We start from the raw sequence: 20,979 nt of genomic DNA, 5'->3' as shown, positions 1-20,979 counted from the left end.
GACAGGGAACAACTGAACAGCAAAAAGGAAAATTAAGAAATATTCTACAGGTCAATGTGCTTTGTGCATCCTTATTGTGTGACCCAGTTGTTACCGTGACAGGTTACTGATAAGCTGTAAATGCACACTGTTTCCAGAGGCAATTTCCTTGTGTCACATCAGTCCATTTTAGATCATTAGTTTGTAAATACAGAATTTCATTTAACATTCAGAAAGAGAGGCAAGTTATTTAAATCAACTTAATTTTATGCAACATACTGAGTGTATAGTTCAACTGTGGTAACCGCAGCTGTGACTCTTTTAACGATCTCAATAAATCCTCTTTAAATCACAGACAGGAAGAGAATTATGCAAATGATATATTAAGCAATCCTTGAATACAGGGCTCTGTGAATACTGGATTCTCCAAAAAAAAATAGTCACATCTGAAAGTTAATTGTTAAATTTTTAATTAAGATTTAAAATGAAAATTGTACATTAAAACAAAAATTACAAGTTTATTCAGGAATAACACCATAGCTACTTCATATGGATACAATGAATGTACTATATACAAATTGTATAAACAAGCTACATGATGAAAAGTATACGAATAAAAATGGAGAACTGAATGTAAACATAACTATTAGAGCTCTCTTATACATTTATTCATGAGTTTTCTTTATTATGAAAAGCTAATTATAGCTCAATTTTCAGACAGTGAGGTTGTAGCGTAACATGGCCATGGCACTTTACAGTTTAAAAGAACACTATTCTGAAGTTTATGATGATCCCAAACAATTCCCCATATAAATACTCCCTTTTTATCCTTCATTATATTTTGGTGCATAAATGAGTTCTTAAAACTTACTCACTTGTGGCTAATTCCAGTCAGGAAGCTAACACTTTTATGTAATAATATTTCAGGTCTAGGGAGTAGGAATACAAACATCTCAGAACCTAGCCTAATCCTCCTTCATTCTCCATAGTTGGTACTTTTAAAGCAGTGTCTCAGTTGACAATCTCCAAAAGCAATTTTAAAGATTTAATTAGCAGTTGGCTCTTTAAGAGAGTCACTAAAAGAGATCCCCTTATGTACACAAACCTTAAACGTCATACAACACATTTGCCTGTAGCCAATGCATTTTGAAACCGTTGTTTCCAATTAGATGAAATACATTTTTTGCAGGGTAGTAGTAAAACAGACTTTCTAAAATAGAGAATACCTTGGAGTAAAGCCATTATAAGAAAGCAGTCCTTTAATAACCATGAGATGTTAAAAGCTATATATTCACACAAGTTTAAATTTCCAATGTAAGCATTGATTAAACATTGGAACTGGATAAAATGTCTTCAACCAAACGCTTGTAAACCCAGGCATCACCCTTTAGTCGCTGTCTTCTAATTCCAATTACCTCAGGTTTGCTAAGCTGACATATCTCCAGTTCAAACTGCATAGTGACCTTTCCAAAGTCTGATCTAGTCCGACATTTTAAGGTATAGCTGTTAGAAAACAAAAGATTATACACTGAATATGCAACATAAAAATACCATGTTTATTAATACCAAATCAAGGAAATTAGCTTTTGCACACAAAATAGATTACCCATGGTGTGAATATCAAATCTTCTCTCCAATGTAGCACACATACTCAGATTTTTTATATTCTTAACATGTGAAATTTAATAAAGTCTAATGGAAGGTTGATTTTTAGAGATGGCAATCTTACCACATGGTTCAATTAAAAAGTATCATTGGCACACATGAACAAATGATATTACTACTTTAACTACTGTTTGAAAAAAGACAATTGGACAATCAATTAGTGCATTTGACTATCGGATTTAAACAAAAATTATATTTTACACATATGGATGACATTTAATCTAGGGGATGGTGGTTCTGTTTGATGCTCAAATGACAATTCTGGCATTAATTACACATATTTTGAAAATTGCTTGCTCTCAAAATTCACCAACACAAAGTTTCCACACACTATCTGCATATCACATACAAAATCTACCAGCAGCACACTGATCTGTGCTTTAAAATGTAATAATTTCAAAATTTCTTCTCACAGAATCAGGATTTTGTTGCACAGGCGGCCATTCCAGCCCATTGCGCCTGCACTGATTCTATTGGCCGATGCTGTCTTTCCTCCACCCCCCCATCCCTGCAAAACATTTCTGCCCAAATAATCATCCAATGACATCTTGCATGCCTCAATTCAACCTGTCTCCACATTTCCAGGCAGTACACCCTGACTACCTGCTACGAGAAAGAGCTTTTCCTTACAACACTTTTGCACATCACTTTGCTGCAAACTTTGAACAAAATAAGAGTCAAAAATTGCAGAGCTGGAAAAACACAGATCAGGCAGCATCTGGTGAAGGGCTTATGCCTGAAACGTTGACATTCCTCCTCCTCCTCCTCCTGAGATGCTGCCTGACCTGCTGTGTTTTTCCAGCGCCACACTTTTTGACACTCAATTCTAGCATTTAAAGCCCTAATTTTCTCCTGTGAACAAAATAAGTCTATTTTCTAATCATACCAAGGGTTATTCAGCATTTTCCTTGTAAACTAAAACAAAGATCACATTTAAAAAGCTTTTACATGTTGCATTTTTAGTGCCCAGAAGAACAAGTCTAAAATTAAAAACCTAAGGTATGGGATGAATGTAATTAGTAGAACTTCCAGTGGTGTTCAATTTACTCTGGGTGGGTGACCAATTCTGATGGCAATGTGCATTTCCAGTGTGACATATTTGAAACTCGTGCAAAGAAAATAGTAGAAACTAGATTTGGTTAGACGCAAACTGCAGTCCAAATTCAACTATGTTTAGAAATATTTCAGTGTTATTTGGTTGAATTGTGCTGAAAGAAAACCCTCTAAATAAATGGGAACTCCAGGCAAGTGGCTTTAATTTGATAACAGAGGGGAGAAAATACATTAAGCAAAATTAATTTAGGTTCATGTAGCGCAAAGTGACCGTCACCGGATGGTGGGAGGGGGGTTGCAGTGGGACATGGTGGTGGCGGCGGTGTGGGACATTATCCTCTTGTGGGAAAACGGATTGTGTTTCTGCAGCACAGTCACATTTTGAGAGTGGTGATATTTGTTTAAAACACTGGCACAAGTATACCAGACAAAACTGTTATTTGTGTATCCTTGACTTACCTAAAGACAATGTGACTAAACTGGCAAATTAATTTCAATGTAAGATTAGCTCTTGTGGGGCACAGGTAATGTTCCTAACTCCAAGCCAGGAGGCCTGGGTTCAAGTTCCATCTGCTCCAGAGGTCTATATGAATATCTCGGAACCGGTCGATTATAGAAAATACCAAAAACAACCAGCTATTGTGAATTTCAGAGAGGAATTAGAAGCCCACTTACTTCATGGATAATGGGGTAGAAGAGAAAAGGGGTTTAGGGTTAGAAATACACAAATCACGAGAAGTAATTATGCAGGTTAAGGTGGCCATTAAAAAGCAAACCAAATACAGAGGTAATTTCTTGAGAGAGAAAAAAAACAAAATTAGAAGCTATTTAAACTTGTATAGAAACATTTTAGGCCACCATTGGTGTATTGTGGACAGCTCTGGTTTCTTTATTTCAGAAAAGAAACCACTGGAAAAGGTGCAAAATAGATTCATGAGTGAGATTCCACGTCCACAAGGAACTGTTTATAGAGGAAATGCTCACCAAGTGCGGGGTTGTTTTCCCTAGAATAGAGAACAGAGCGCGTGGGGAGGCATGCTTGACAAAGGATTATGAAAGAATAGATGTAGATGATGTTTCCGTTTGAGGGGAAGATCTAAATTGGAAATCAAAATATAATCATAGGTAAATACAAGGAGGAATTCAGAGGAAATCTACTTACTCAAAAGATTAGTAAGAATATGGACTGTGTTACTGCAAATAGTAGTTGAAGTAAATAGCATAGATGCATTTAAGGGAAAACCAGATAAGCATTGAAGAGATTTTTAAAAAATGGCTATACTGTTAAGGTTATAAAGTGACTGGACGAGGCTTTTGTGGAAGCAGCACTGGCACAGACCAGTTGATCCAACCAGCCAGGTTGTGTTGTAGGCTCTATGCAATTATGCTGACAGACATTCTGAAGAGTTTCTTAAAGCAAGGTCAACCATACATAATGTGCACAGAGCCAATGCTTCCAGAAAACCACTGTCAAGTGAGGAAAAGGCAATGCAATTTGCATGAGATCCATTCACCCAGCCGATCATACTAATGATCTACCAGACCGTTTCAGCTCAGTACGCTGTCAATAACATTTGGAACATCAAGAGATTGCCTTAAAATGTCCATAGATAGAAATCAGTGGAAGCAACAGACATATGCAGCAGGTATTTTGTAGAAGTACTTTGCAAATCAAACCAGTTTAATTTTGGGACAGCAAGCTATTAATACAACAGCACCATCTAGAGGAAAGAAAACAAACTGAATGATGGAAACCAGAAAATTAGGGCCAAATTTTCAGAGAGGCAGTGAGTTAGATGGCCACTTTGCTTCTACGTTTTTTTTTAAAACCTGAAGACTCAGCTCAGCATTTCTGACCAGGACTTCCTTCAATGCCCTTCTTCATATGGCTAAAAACAAGCTATATCCCATGCTCCCTTTTTGTGGAACAAAAACAGAAATTGCTGGAGAAACTCAGCAGGTGTGCCAACATCTGTGGAGAGAAAGTAGAGTTAACTGTTGAGCCCAGTGACCCTTCTTCAGAACATTCCCTGTATATGGCACTAATTTGCCAAGTCTTCATTCATTGACATGCGGAAAAGCTTTGTGAAGTTTAAGTAATTTTTAAGAGTAATGGCGAATGATGAGAAAGATAATTGGATAGGGCAGGGTGGAGCACCAGATTTGGGTGTGCGTTGTGGGGGGAGGGGAGGGAAACAATAGAGAAAGTCAGAGGGGTCAGTGGTGGTGGTTGGGCATTGGGGCCAGGTGAAGAGTGGGGGAGTAGAAGAGATACACAGTCAGTAGTTATTCAGGAGTTAGATATAATTTTGATCTAACATTTCCTGGGTAATTATCCAGGTAATGAAGTAGGATCTCTCTAATCCAGAGTTGGAAACATTCACAATGGAGTCCAGGGAGCTAGAGAAATGTCCACTGGATGTTCAAAATTCATTACAATTCCTGCAGAATCAAAATGTCAGGTTTGAGAGGGGCTCTTCAGAATATTTAAATGAGCCAACAATACAATTACATTGTATGTTGAAAGTGTGCAAGACAAAAAAATTCTCCAAATACTGTTTTCTCAACATTAACAAATTAACCTAGAATGACACAGTCTTACAGTCATCTCAACTCTTTCCAGAATGGATCATTCTAAGCAGTTCCACCCTATTGGAGTCTGTGGCATAAACTCTTCTGTTTATGGTAAAGTAACGTCCACATTTTAAATTGTGGAAAGTTGGCCCTTGGGTACATAGCAAAAGTATGTTTTCTACAGTGATGCTACCAAATGTTAACATTATCTAAAGAGCATCCTTGTTATTGAAGAAAATAACTATTCAAAAGTCTTAGCTTTCTCAGTGAAGAGAATGATTAAAAAATTGAGCTATTGTCTGCATGTATATCTAAAAATGAGGCCATGCCTTCCTTAATCCATTCGTGATGGTCCCATTTATCCATCACTTCTCAATGAAGCACAACTTGCACATTTTGAAATAGGAATGAAAAAGTTCCACAGTTTGTTTCTCATTTTAACCCGGCATGTTAAAACTAAACTTGAAACAACCAAACAACAGAATTTTAGGACTGCATAGTAGGTAAGTTGTATATTATGTACAGTTTGGTTTACTGGGTTGGTGCCAGCTCTAAGCTGTAAGAATAACCTCAGAATGGGTATTTATACTTTACAAGCATAGATTCAGAATGATTTGATTTAAGTTTCTGGAAGTGTGAAGGGATTTCATCTATGTGGATCAATTACTTCAACTGCAGAAATAGAAAGGAACCGGAGCCATGCTTACAGGAGAAGTCCAGCTAGGCTGGAGATTCTGCAGTTCCTCTTCTCTCAGAACAGTGGCCAGTGAATCAGGTAACTCAATGAATTTGCTGTGTGCCTTTGAGCGCACACTGGAACAGTTCTGGCTGGGGCAGAAACCATTTGTCAAATAAGTACTCTTTACCCAATAAATCAGGATTAATGTGATCTCCTGGACGAACCTCAAACAATTAAAAAGCACAAGAGGAGGATTTGAGGTGGCTTTCCTAATTGTCCTGTGATTTTTTTCCCATTGTTCTAGCAGGGATTACATGGATTCATATTGGGGTGAGGAATGAATGCATTATGATGCATCTGTCATCACAGCCACGTGGAACAAGCTGGCTGACTAGTTGGTCTCTTCTTGAGCATTTTCATATGTTCAACTTGGAAGAAAACCAATTAGTTCTTAGTGGAGGTCCTGCTTCTCTGACTAGAGATTTACCTGGCCTTGAAAAGAAATATAGGTCACCCTTTTATTTATTGTAACAAAAATAATCCCAAATACTTCAAAATCAGCATGGTGTCTAAATCATGGTTTGAGTACCTAGAAGACTGAATTTGTCTAGGGAGTTAAAAACATATAAAAGGAGTAAAACTAGAAATGTTACTCACTGAATCCAGTTAAAATGCATTGTTTTTGGAAAGCCTCAGACTCATGTATTCAGGTATAATGCCAATTATAGACCATCCTTTCCAACCTCACTTCCTTTTAAGGATACAAATTTATACATGGAAGCAAACTTTTACAACTGAAATTTCAAGTTGCCAGTTGCCTCTCTTTTGCTGCATTCCCATATTTTAGGAGTTAGCTAATCTATATATCACATGACCATGTTTTTCTACAGTAAAACTCTTATTTTTCTCCATCCCAGTTGGTCCAAATGATACAGATGCTATTTTGACCTCAACTTGTAATCCCAGCTGATGGTAACACTGGACAAGTCAGATTCCAGAGTTAAACCTGGCTTGATAGACCATGAAAGTTTTATTTTTGCAATTTGGTTACCATGACCATTCATGGAATATATTAACACAAGGTTGTCAATGTATTTTTAAATGAAAGAATGTAATTTTGTTACACAAAAGAAACAAAGATAGATCAGATTGACTTAACACTCTACATGCCACGGTCACCCCCAAATAATATCTTTCACATTCTCTCAACACTAATGAAGCATCACTCCCAGCCTCACTTTAAAAACAAATCTCAATGAACCGAAAAGGTCACAAATATTTCCTTTCGCTGATTTTTGGCACATTCACCAGATGTAATTTTCTGTTACTGTTGCTCCCCTAGACATGCTGACAGGCTAACCCACTGACACTCCTGACTTCTTGATGAAAGACTTAAACTTGAAGATACAAACTAAAAACTACCCTTCTGCTCAAAGGGTATTTCTTCTGAATTTGACCTGTGCACCGCCCTAGCCATCTAACTTTTCTGTAGGTCACAAAATCTCTGCTTAGTAAACATTGCAGCAATCATCTCCCCAGACACCTTGCCAATCATTTAACACAGGTCATATACTTTCTTTGAAAGGCTGTCTTTAGCTTACTGTTCTAAATGTCTCCGATCTTTTTTTTAAAAGGAAAATCAGAACTTCACAGCACAAAAACATCAATTATCTATTTAACTGTACTTTAGAACCAGAGTTCCCAAAAGTAATAGCACATTATAAACTGCCATCACAAACTTTATGTCTCCGTGAGTTAAATGCAGGGGGTGTGGGGGGAAACAGAGTGAGAGAAAGAGACAGACATAAGGAAAACAGGAGCCAACCTGGTGAACCTACAACAGGATTACATACACACCAAGTTGTATAAAGAGCATGTATATGCTGAGCTAAATTATTGCATAACCTACAGATCAGATCAAAGCTCTGCCACACTCAATTATGGTTGAGCTATAATCATGAGAGTGAAATGAAAGCTCAAAGGATTTGCAATCACCTTTAGAAGTACCAAGCAGATGATTCACCTCTAGGTCCCACTGAGATCTCTACAAAATACCTACGTGCTTACACAGACTGCGTCATCTGTGCCCCAACACCCAAGGCCAGAATAAGCCTTTTGGTATTTTATTCCTAGGGCCTTGGAGAATGTGACTTTGTTACCACAGCAAAGAAGAAAAACACAAGATCTGCAGCCAATTTGATTCACTCTGTACGATATCAGTAAAGAGTCTGACAATATTCTGAATATAATGTTGAAAACTTTACACTCCAAACCAAGTTGTACCTTAAGCAGTTGTATTGTCAGATAATAGTGGGTTTCACCATTAAGAAATACCACAATCCTGTGATCTCACTCCATGCACACCGCCTGCACCAACTGCTTTATGGAATGAGGTAGCCATTAACAGTACCCATTAGCATCTATTCATTCTCCCAAGCTGACCTTTACCCATTCGCTCGTCCGTCCGTCTGCGCTCCATCTCCTCTTATCGTTTACTCTCTTTCCCACCCGCCACCACCCCTCGTCTACCATACTACTTCTTCCTATCTACACAATCAGCTCTGAAGGAGGGTTACTGGATCCAAAACATTAACTCTGCTTTCTCTCCACAGATACTGCAGTGTTGCTGAGCTTTTCCAACAATTTCTGATTTTGTTTCTGATTTTCATCATCTGCAGTTCTTTGGTTCTTTTTGATTTAAGGTAATATTAGGGTCAATAGAGCTTTTAGCAAAGCTCAGGTGACCCTTAATTATTTACTTACATTAGTGGCTGGGTGCGAAGGTGATGGACAATCCATCTGACATTTTATGTGCATCTCTGCTGAAAACACCCAGGACGTATGTGCTTGCCAGTCCCATTTTTCTAGTTAATGAGATCATGCAGCAACAAACAACCAGTTGCTAAAAAAAGTGTACTTATACACCTGCCAACTTCTTTCATCTGTGACACTTGATAATTTCCAGTTACCTCACCTGCCAATTCCTCTCCAATGTTACTATTAGGCAATTTAAACTAGCTCCTGCTGAGAGTTTCCAAACCTATCATCCACCTACTCCCATCTCATTCTCTCCCATTCCATATCTTTCAACTGAGTAATGCACATTGTCTCAATATCATATACCACTACTGGAAGCTGACTAATATTATATAAAACAACCTACCCTTTTTGCACGAAATCAACACGTTTTGTGGGCAGAATCAGGATTATTTCATTCAAAACTTCATCTGCATTCAGCATGGTTGTTGTAGTTACATTATATTGCGCCTGTGAAAAGGTGAACACAAATTTTACCACTCAATACAGCTAATTTGATGCAGTTGCTACATTGTTCATTCGCAATTGATTATTATAGCACTTATGAACTCGTACAATGGTAATAACAATTTCCCATGCTTCAATCAAGAAAATTATGAGCCATTTCTTCTTAGGTTAAAATATACAGTTTAGAATTGTACATTCAAGTATACATTAGCACAGTGCTTTGCATAGTGGAATAAAAAGTAAATATTTAAGATTCAGATGATCGCTCAGTGACCCAGGTCATTGCAATTGAAAAAGTTCAGTCTGGGTTTATTAGGTCTAGGTAAAAATAACAATTTGCCATGATAGTGATATAACTTATTGCATACCAGAAATGAAATTGAAAAACTGACCAGTTTTCAACGAGAGTATGGAAGCAGCTTGTCAGTCAGCATTTTACAAAGAGAGTAGTCAGATAAAACTGTAGCTTTCGCTGTTATTGTCTGGGATACTTACAGTCTTACAAGGATTGATTTAATACTAGGCACAAGTAACAATAGCAAGGGATGCTGGAGTAAGCATGTCACTGAGGATACATTCCTGTTTGTTATAAAAAGACATTTCATTTAATCTAATAACTGATTTAAAACAAAGCTAATCTGCTGAAGCCAACATGAATAATGATTCTACCTGCTCACATCACCATTCTGAAGGCAATTCAATTCTAGTTTGGATTAACCTTTGAGATCAAAAGAGAAGAGATTTTTCAAAAGCTACAGGATTTCAATTCTTGTTACAATTCCCATGGAAATGGTTAATTTTTATTAAAAACAACTTACATTTCTAACAGCCAACTTAAAGGAACTGCATGACACGATTGGGTTAAGATTAGATTAGATTAGATTAGATTACTTAGTGTGGAAACAGGCCCTTCGGCCCAACAAGTCCACACTGACCCTCTGAAGAGCAACCCACCCAGACCCATTCCCCTACATTTTCCCCTTCACCTAACACTATGGGCAATTTAGCATGGCCAATTCACCTAACTTGCACATCTTTGGACTGTGGGAGGAAACCGGAGCACCCAGAGAAAACCCATGCAAACACAGGAGAATGTGCAAACTCCACACAGACAGTTGCCTGAGGCGGGAATTGAACCTGGGTCTCTGGCGCTGTGAGGCAGCAGTGCTAACCACTGTGCTGCCGTGTTTGAAATAACACAAATCAAGGAATATGAACTAAATACTATTTCATTAGCCAATTTATACAATAAATGACAGAAAAATCCCTATATAACATACAAAATAATAACTGTCCTCCTGCCTCCATCACCCCCTCTCTAGTTATATTTGACTTGGCACTTGTTCCGGGAGAATATTGTGTTATTTAAGGGACACAGCGTTGCTTCCTCCTGAGGGCTTGCACCCCCACCCCTCTTGTCAGCTGGTTAGATTCTACTGCTTGGACTGACTTTCACCTGAACAAATTGAAGATTCATCCCCTCTCGCTAGAGTTAGGCTTTCAGACTCATTGGAATTCTCACAAACCTGGCCTTTTTATTCTAAGTGAGAGCTGCAACCTGCATCCTTATGAACAAGAGACTTGTTCTCTGTATCAGATCATTGCAGACTGAACTTATTTGTGAAATTCAGTGAATTACTTCAGCCTTGAATCAGATGGAAATGTTAGTAGCTATCCATTAAATTCCCAGTACATTCAATCTCGGAATTAAACATGGCAAGTTCCGATTTTAAGCCACTCTGCTTTAATATCAATGGGTTAACAGAGCCTATTTTTGCTCTGTTTCACATCAGTGGCTTTTGCAGTAGCTCTGATATTGAGTTGTGGTCCAATTGGTGCTAACCTGGAGAGGCTTCTCCCACTCCTTGACTCTCTTGCCAATCCTCCCTTTTGCATTTCTTCCATTGCTCATGGCTTAGTGTGCAGCATGAAACTGCTCTTCCTGCCTATGGCTGCTCATAAATGAGGGCTGGTGAGTTAGTGGATCGGTGAGAACTATTGGAGCAGGAGAGGCAACAAGCTGAAGAACAGAAGATTCTATGGCGGCATGGTGGCACAGTGGTTAGCACTGCTGCCTCACAGCGTCGGAGACCCGGGTTCAATTCCCGCCTCAGGCGGCTGACTGTGTGGAGTTTGCACATTCTCCCCGTATCTGCGTGGGTTTCCTCCGGGTGCTCCGGTTTCCTCCCACAGTCCAAAGATGTGCAGGTCAGGTGAATTGGCCATGCTAAATTGCCCGTAGTGTTAGGTAAAGGGGTAAATGTAGGGGAATGGGTAGGTTGCGGGTTGGTGTGGACTTGTTGGGCCGAAGGGCCTGTTTCCACACTGTAATGTAATCTTATTTAAAAAAAGAGCGTGCTAGGTGGTTAGTAGAATCGGCATGCTCCTTTTAGTTTAGGAACTAATCTTTATTTTTAAAATGTTATTTCACTCACAATAGAGGATTTTTGTAAATTATTTCAACCTATCGACCCGAATTATAGATTTGATAATGGTATAGTGGGAAAATCTAATTTGATTCATGTTGTTTAACTTAAAAGTTGCACAATTTCATTAAACTTAATGTCAACAGTTTAAATAATAACCATTTACAAATGTTGGAGGCAGCAAGCAGGCTCAGTGGTTAGTACTGTTACGTCAAAACGCCAGGGATCCATTTTTGATTCCACCCTCAAAAGTCTCTGAAGTTTGCACATTCTCCTGTGATTGCATGGGTTGCCTTTGGGTGCTCTGGTTTCCTCTGGGTGCTCTGGTTTCCTCTCATAGACCAAATACATGCAGGTTAGGTGGATTGGCCATAAGAAATGCAGGGTTACAGGGGTGGATCTGGGTGAACTACCATTGGAGGGTTGGTTTGGACATGATGGACTGAATAGCCTGCTTCCACACTAAGGATTCTATGATTCTACTGTGATTGACATCTTGAACACCTTCCAGGGACTTTGGAGATGAAAGGTTTATTATTAGCCCAGATGCGGTTTCCAGGTGTGAACATCTTACATTTTCTACCTTGCAAAACCATCTGGACCCCATTTAATCTTTAACATTCTGGCCACTCAGATTTACTATCAGCAGAAATCAGAACAGGCCACAGGATCCTCTTCATTCTTCAATTTTACCAAAATTAGACACAGCCGAACATCTTGTAAAGCTTTACGTTTGTGAAAATATAGAAAACATTTTCTACAAATTAAAATTGTAAAATAAAATATATACAAAAGACATTTTATTGTATTCTAAAATGAAGTTTAGCACATAATTGTTAAAGCTTCAGTAATTATTATTATGACAACTACCTTTCGTGTTATTACGAGACTAGAGACTGTTAGCATTTAAGAAATCAGAATGCCTTGATTTAATGAACAGAACAATGCCACAAGATTTAACTTTTTTAAAAAAATATAAACTGTATTATTTTTAATGCACTATTAGTGGTGATTACCTTGAAGCCATGTATATTGTCTCTTCAGATTTATTTCTCAATTCCAAGAATCCTCTAATGCACAATTTTATTTCCTTCAGTAAGAACCACCCATAAGCATTTCACAGTTCTCTTAGTAATGTTTCTTAGCTGCAGTTATTCTCAGGAAGAAAAATTTTCATTTCGTTTATTGCCTGTGGATGGTCAGTGCATTGTTCTGGCTACTTTTCTGGTACTTTCAAACTAATCTGGTCACTTTCTTGTGCAATAAGAAACAGAGGCTGAATGCAGATTTCCCCACTGACTTCAAGCTTCAAACTGAGATTAAGCCTCACCTCCCTGCTCTGCAGTTGAAGTTGTAATTAGTACTTTTTAAAAAAAAAACACATACTGCTTGTAGTAAGGCCTGTCTGACAATCATCTGTTTTAACTAACTTGTCAGTGAGCTGCAAACCACAAGGCCCAATCTGCAAAGAATAATCTCTCGCAGCAAACATCCAGATAAATTAGAACTAGTGAACCTTCCTAAGCTCTACCCATCTCTAAGTCAGTGTTCTGGGTACCTTTTAAATGTAATTATGCTTCTAGTGAATGCTTTTAAACTAATTTACTTTCAATTTCAAAATAAAAATATATTTCTCTGGACTGCCTTTACGAAAGGCTTAGCAGACAGCACGTCTTCAGCTCTTTAGCTAAGTAAGCCTATGTTGTTTTACTGCTCTTTGATTTTGACCTTTATAACCCAAACCCAAAGGCAATATTCTTAAAACCATACACCTGCAACCTCACGTCCCTGCATATCCTCCACTGAACCATTACCATCAAGCCAGAGGATCAAGGAGAAAGTGAGGTCTGCAGATGCTGGAGATCAAAGTTGAAACTTTATTGCTGGAACAGCACAGCAGGTCAGGCAGCATCCAGGGAACAGGAGATTCGACGTTTCGGGCACAGGCCCTTCTTCAGGAATTCAGCCAGAGGATCAACCCTGGTCCAACAAGGAGTGCAGGAGGGCATGCCAAGAGCAGCACCAGACATACCTGAAAATGAAGTGTCAACCTGAAGTTACCAAACAACTGCACGAGAAACATAAGCAGAGAAAGTGATAAACAGAACTAAGTGAGCTCAAAACCAAATGGTTCAGATCTAAGCTCTGCAGTCCACAGTATCCACTAGTGACTGGTAGTGGACAATGAATCAACTCACTAGAAGAGGCAGCTCCACAAATATCTCCATTTCTCAATGATGAAAGAGCTCAAAACTTCAGGACAAAAGGTAAGGCTGAAGCATTCGCAGCAATCTTCAGCCAGAAGTGCTGAGTGGATGATCCATCTTGGCCTCCTCCAGTGGTCGCCAGCATTGCAGATACCAATCTTCAGGCAATTCTATCCTCTCCACGTGATATAAAAAAAAACCCATTGGAAACAGAGTACGGCAAAGGCTGAGAGCCCTGATAACTTTCCAACTATAATACTGAAGACTTGTGCTCTAGAACCTGCTGTTCCCCTAGCCAGTAGTTACAACACCTTAAAGTGTGGAAAATTGCCAAGGTAGGTCCTTTACTCAAAAAAAAACAGGACAAATCCAACCCGGCCAATTGTTGTCCCAATAGTGTACTCTCAGTCATCAGTAAAGTGATGGAAGGTGACTGAACCTCATTAAAGCCTTGGTTCAAACGTGGAAAAGAGCCAAATTCCAGAGGGGAAGTGAGAGTGCCAGCCCCTGACATTAAGGTCACTTTCAAACAAAAGTGGCATCAAGGAGCCCTAGCAAAACTAGAATGATTGGGTATCTGGTGGCAAACTCTCCATTGGCAGATAGGAAGATGGTTGTGATTGTTGGAGGTCAGTCATTATAGCTCCAGGACAGTTCTGCACTAGTTTCTGAGGATCGTGTCCTAGCCCCAAATATCTTCAGTTGCTTTATTAATAACCTTTCCTCCATCATAAAGTCGGAAGTGACGTTTGCCGCACAATGTACAGCACCATTTGTGTTAGATACTGAAACACTCCATGTTCAAATGCAATAAGACCTGAGCAATATCCAGACTTAAGCTGACAAGTGGCAAATAACATTTGCGCCCAGGCAATGACCATCACCAATAACAGACAGACAGACAGACAGACAGACAATCTAATCACGTCCCCTTGACATTCAATGGCATTACCATCACCAAATTTCCCACTATCAACATCCTGGGGGTTATCATTAGACAAACTCAACTGGACTCACCACATAAATACACAATGGCTACAAGAGCAGGTAAGATGCAAAGAATACTGCAGCAAGTAATGCACCTTGTGACTCCCAGAGCCAAAGTACATCAGCTGAAGATGTATATGGCAGTATTTAATTAGTCATCAACACCAATTTGTTGACCAAGTGAATTAGAATACACAAATTTTGCTTCAAATTACAACCACTTAGTTGGCTCAACTAATCCTAGTGACTGCAATAGGGGTTTCTACCTTGAAAATAAAGAACTTTTCTAAAAGGTCACAGATAAAAAAAATTCCTGTAAAGATTGAAGCTATGGGAATACAGTGGACCATGGTGGTGCTAGGAAGTGATAACAAAGAAATACATCAATTATTGGGATAAATGTAAATGTGAAAGCTGTAACGGGGCACAGGATATCAAGGAAGAGAAAAGCAGATTTGGTCAGGACAAATGTGATAGTGGATCAAGAGCAAAGACAAAGTAACAACATTTTAATGTCAGCTGCAGAGGTGTTCATGGATGCATGGTTTAATTCAATTCAGGGAATCACATGGGAGGGGTCCAGCCAGAGTTGTGAGCAGATAGAGGTTTTAAAACATTAGAAGTGTCAAGAGTTTCACTAAAAGTGATGGGAGAAAGATTCCAGAAGGAGTGGCAGAATCTCTTCAGTCCTTAAATCATAAGTATACTTCAAATAAATGCAGAGACGACTGCACTTACTAGCTTTTGATGCAGTAACATTACTGAAAATGAACAGTTAAAGGTATGCAATCACTGTTATTGAGGAAGCATCAAGTGAGTGGTCACAAGTGAGTTGAGAGCATGGTCAATACCAGACTTTACACAGTACACATAGCTGGAGCACTGAAAGTTGCCAGAGGTCTGTAAAAGGTTCAGGATGAGAGCATTAGCAGCAGGCAACAAGGGCAGCCTCGTGGTGTAGAGAGAAGTACAGCCTAAATGGTTAAAGCAGTCTTAGCAGCAGTTCAGGGCAGAAGGCAAGAAAGGGGTTGACAAAGTTAGAATTGGATAAATACCGATTAGGCAATGCAGACTACAAAACCTGCAGATTTGGTACTTTGGCTAGGATTCTAAATAATTAAGTGGCAGGGAGAAACTGGTAAGAACCCCGAATTGAAAACATTCAACTCTTCTTTCACTGTATTCTATAATTTAATCTGAACTGCTGCTACGATGTCTGATACGTTGAATTGGAAGAGCTGCCCATAGACTTGTTGAGCAACAATTCGACAGTCATTCTCTCAGAATCATGCCTTGCAGCCAATGTTCCAGAGAACACCATTACCATTCCAGGCTCAATCCTATCAATAAGACAGATTCTCTTGCACCCCAATTTAGTTCTCCATTTCAAATACCAATTGGAATATACATCTTGTGACAAGACCACAGTGTACTCTGGATCAGAGATTTCTAATGTTCATCATGAAGTGTCTCAGTAGCACCACTTCTGATCAAGGTGACCAAGTCCTAAAGGACATTGCTGCTAGATTGGCAGCTGATGAGAATGCTAACAATTGAGTAAAATGTATTTGACCCCACCTTCACCAACCTACGTGTAGCAGATATACCTGTCCATGACAGTCAGAAGGAGTTACCACCACAGTGCCTTTGTGGAAACAAAGTTCCACTTTCATACTGAAGACCCCCTCCTTTGTCTTGAGTAGCTTTAGCATGCTGCTTTTTGGTATAGATTCTGAACAGATTTTGCAACTCAGGACTGGGCATCCATGAGGTGCTGTGGATCATTAGCAGCAACGCAATTGTATTTGAACACATTCTCCAAATTCACAATCCAGCGTATCCTCCAAGCCAGGGAATTAACTTTAGTTCAATGAAGAGGACTGGATTGCATGCCAGGAGCAACACCAGGCATACCTTAAAAACCAAACAAGGTGCCTTGCAGCAGCTTTTCAACAGTTTGCTGGTATGCCCTACAACACAAGTCTATCCTTCCAAGCTGCCTACCAGTGTGTCAGAGACATGCTGCGATGGTTGTGAGGATTTTGCAGAGGTCGAGCGCCAGTGTCCATGTACTCTACAGGAGGCCATGACGGGGGCGGCCCTAAACAGGTGCCCACCAGGTGGAGCTACTATACAAGACTACTTGCGTGCCAATTAGCATAAACAGAATGGAATAGACAGGGTTAAGCAATCCCACAACCAATAAATTAGATTTTTATTCTTATCATATCCAGTTGTAAACTGTAGTAAATTAAAACAGGTCACTGGGAACAGCAAGTTTCACAAATGTCCACAGTCTCAATGAAAGGAGGACCCAGCAGCTCCGTGAAGACCAGGACACTTGCAAATGCCTCATCTTTAGTCAGAAGTGCCAAATAGATGATCTCCCTCAGACTCCTGAAGATCCAATGTCATGGAGTGAATCAAATTAATTGAAGGGTGGCAACTACAGGATATCAATAAACTGAAGACACTGGATACTGCAAAGGTTTATCATTAACCAAAAACTAAACTAGACTAGCCATGTGAATACACTGGCTACAAGAGAAAGTCAGAATCTGGGAATTGTGCAAAGAGTAATACATCTTTTGACTCCCCAAAGCCTTTCCATCATCCACAAGACAAGTTGGAAGCATGATGGAAGACTTCCCACTTTCCTGGAAAAGAGCAGCTCCATCAACACAAGCAGCTCAACATCATCCAGGAAAAAGCTGTCCACTTGATTGGCAATCCATCTAAAACCTTTAACATTCATGCTCTCCATCACCAATGCATAGTGACAACAGTATGCGCCATCTACATGTTGCACTGTAACAACTCATCAGGGCTCCTTAGACATCACCTGCGAAGCCAGTTTGTGCTCCTTCATTATCACTGGGTCAAGATCCTCGATCTTTTTCATTATTAGTGTTGTCAGTGTCCCACGTGGACTCCAGCAGTTTAGGAAGGCAGCTTGCCATCACACTTGAAGGCAGCTATGATGGGCAATAGATACTGGTATAGTCAGTGACACCCACATTCTGAGAGTGACTGGACATCATCCAAAGACTAGTCAACATTTGGCTCATTCATGAATGGGGTGCCAGGCAAAACTCTGATAGCCTGATATTCGACCACAATTTAAGTAGTCACTGTTTTCGAGAGATCCTGTGAGAGAACTAAAGTATTTTTGGAAATAAAACAAAAGATCCAAATCAAATTTTGTGAAGATTAAGCTTGCAAGCTAAACATTTCTTCATATAATAATCTAAAAAATATTCTTGATCATTTTTTCTACCAAAAGCTTCAATCACTGATGATAAATAGTCAGCAATTTTCTCTTGGATTGAGATTCTTTTTCAGCAATTTCCTAAAATGTACTGTTTTGAGTCACTTTTTTAAAAAAAAATCAAATCAGATTTGAAAATATCAGAATTGAATGAACTGACATTTTCTTTTTGTTTAGAATTCATTGGTTCAGAGAAGAGGCAGATAATATAACCTCATTTAGCTCCAGGATGTGTGATGGCTGAATTTTATCAGTCTCCAGATAGAAGTCCAGAGTCTTAAGAGCTGGATGTCATTAACCTGGTAGATCAAAGTTCAGTAAATTCCTTTATTCAACTATTTTTCCCTGGTGCAGGACAAAAAAAAAACTTATCTGATTAGAGTACATTTGGAAACAAAATTACCTTTTGCTTTACATTCTATACTCATGTTTTTCAATTCATAGAAACACTGCAAGTTTTACAGCTTTTGAACATAGCACAATGAAAGCTTCTAATCTTATGATGTACCATAAGCTCATCAGGACGTAATTCAAATATTTGATTCAGCACTATATAAAAATTAGAAATTTTGGAAAAGTAGTACTTTGGTAACCATAATCATATCCTTACAAAAGCAAATGAAAAAAAAAGTTTCCCAACGTACCAGCTTTTCAACGCTAGGAAATTAATTGAAAGCAAATTACCAAAATGGACAAAGCTGACATGCACTACAGCTTGCAAGTATCCTTTATGTTGAAAGAAGCTGATGTGAGAAAAATGAATACCAAGCCAAGGAAAGATTAAAAGGCAACCAAAAAGGTTGGTGTAAAATTAATTTTAAGGTCAGTCTCAAAGGAAGTAGGAAGACAGGAAAATTCAAGTTCAGGAGAAATTAATCTGACTTTTAAAGTTCTCAGGTAGATGAACAAAAATGGAGGTGAAAGTAAGCAATTTTTCTAACAGAAGGAATATGGAATCAGAAATGCTGAAAAATATGCCAAGATATAGCAGAAATTACTGGAAAAACATAGCAGGTCTGGCAGCATCTGTGGAGAGAAAGCAGAGTAAACATTTCAGGTCCAGTGACTCTTCTTTGGAACTGAAGAAAATTTCTGATTTTATTGCTGATCTCCAGCATCCGCAGTTGCGTTTTTTTTCCCTCTGTCAAGATATATATGGAACCAGTCACATAGAGCTTGCATAGTCCGAAGACAGCAGCTTTGGTTTTTTCAATGTTTAGCTGGAGAAGTTAAGTCCAAACTCTGATGTCACAGAAGTCATCTCACTGTAAAGAGACAGCAGAGGGGTTGGGAAAAGTGATTGAGTGGAGCTCGGAGTCAGTGTGCACACACAGAGCTGATCAATATCTGCACATATTGTTGGCAAGTGTAAGTGGTTACAAGAAAAGGAGGACAGAAGTGGTTCCTCAAGGGATTGACTTGTGGTACAGGGGTGGAGAAAGCAGAGTAAGACGATAAAGACAGAGCAAAGGCAGTCCTCTGAAGCTGAGCAATGGACATGTTAAACAAGGCTTTCAAATTAGAGAGAAGAGTAAGAGTAATGAATGACTACTGGAGTATGTCATTCATGACTTTGGTCACATGTAGATCAAAGCTCCATTCAAGTACAAGTTGTCAATTGATAATTAGAAGAGGCTGACTCGACACATGACTACAACAGAGCACATTCAGCATAATTGATTTCATATTTTTATATTTGATGTTTAACTTCTGAACTGATCATATCTAAGCATAAAACCAAACCTTGATTCTCCTTGGTCCATCCTTAGAAGACTTTTTCAGTTTGTTAGGCGTTAGCATTGTGATCATCTTATCCAAGCCCCTTTCTAAACTTCCAAACATCTTGGCACCTTTCTTCTTCTGGCCACTTTCATCATTAGCCTGATTCAGATCCATGTCCAATGAACGGGTCCTGTAAGTATCAACACTTAAAAGTTCTCATTGTATAATGGATGGGACCTCTTTAATTACAAAGCATGAAGGTTTTTATTATACATTGTATTTCTATATCAGACAACAACACTTCACAAAATAATGTAGAGGGCTTGCATTAACAAACAACAGGCATGGAACTGTTGCCCAACTAGGCCCCTGCGGTCATCTTCCTCCAAAACAGGTATATCGTTTTGGATACTGTTCGGGGAGATGGTTCACTAGGGGAGGGCAACAGTTGCCAGGATCATGGCACCATGGCGGGCAGTGCTGTTCAGAAGAGCGGGAAAAAGACTTGTAGGGCCATACTCGTACAGAATTCTATTGTAAGCAGAGTTGATAGGCAGTTCTGTGGCCAAGAACAAGACTTCCGGATGGTATGCTGCCTCCCAGGTGCTCGGGTCAGGGATGTCACTGGTCGGCTGCAGAGTTTCTCAAAATGGAGAAAGATGACCAGTGGTGTCCCACAGGGATCAATGCTGGGGCCACAGTCGTTTGTGATATACAACAATGATCTGGAAGAGGGCATTGTTGGTCTGATCAGCAAGTTTGCAGATGATACCAAGATTGGTGGAGTAGCAGAAAGCATAGGGGCCTGCCAAAGAATACAGGAGAATATAGATAGACTGGAGAGTTGGGCGGAGAAATGGCAGATGGAGTTCATTCCGGGCAAATGTGAGGTGATGCATTTTTGGCAAATCTAATTCTAGAACGAACAATGCTGTAAACGGAAGACCCTTGGGAAAAGTTGATGAGCAGAGAGATCTGGGAGTTCAGGTCCATTGTACCCTGAAGGTCACTGCACAGGTGGATCGAGTGGTCAAGAAGGCATATAGTATGCTTGCCTTCATTGGACAGAGTATTGAGTATAAGAGCTGGGGCTTTTGCCCGAAACGTCGATTTTGCCTGTCCTCGGATGCTGCCTGAATTGCTGTGCTCTTCCAG

At 39.3% G+C, this 20,979-nt stretch overlaps 1 protein-coding gene across 7 annotated transcripts in view; it reads right to left on the bottom strand.

Moving 5' to 3' along the window:
- Positions 1 to 513: 513 nt before the first annotated feature.
- The window catches only part of melk (maternal embryonic leucine zipper kinase), a 97,504-nt gene continuing 77,038 nt past the window's right edge, over positions 514 to 20,979 (bottom strand). For all 7 annotated transcript variants that reach the window (XM_043719537.1, XM_043719528.1, XM_043719512.1 and 4 more), the window contains 3 exons: positions 19,846 to 20,014; positions 9,114 to 9,217; positions 514 to 1,482 (listed from right to left, as the gene is read on the bottom strand). In XM_043719537.1, coding sequence (XP_043575472.1) covers positions 1,305 to 1,482; positions 9,114 to 9,217; positions 19,846 to 20,014 — 451 coding nt within the window. In that variant the 3' untranslated portion in view covers positions 514 to 1,304. The remainder of the gene's footprint in view (positions 1,483 to 9,113; positions 9,218 to 19,845; positions 20,015 to 20,979) is intronic.

This window comes from Chiloscyllium plagiosum, chromosome 2 (genome assembly GCF_004010195.1).
Source record: "Chiloscyllium plagiosum isolate BGI_BamShark_2017 chromosome 2, ASM401019v2, whole genome shotgun sequence".
Classification (NCBI taxonomy): Eukaryota; Metazoa; Chordata; class Chondrichthyes; order Orectolobiformes; family Hemiscylliidae; genus Chiloscyllium; species Chiloscyllium plagiosum.
Note: the sequence above shows the minus strand (reverse complement) of the source record. Positions and strands in the feature narration are given on the sequence as shown.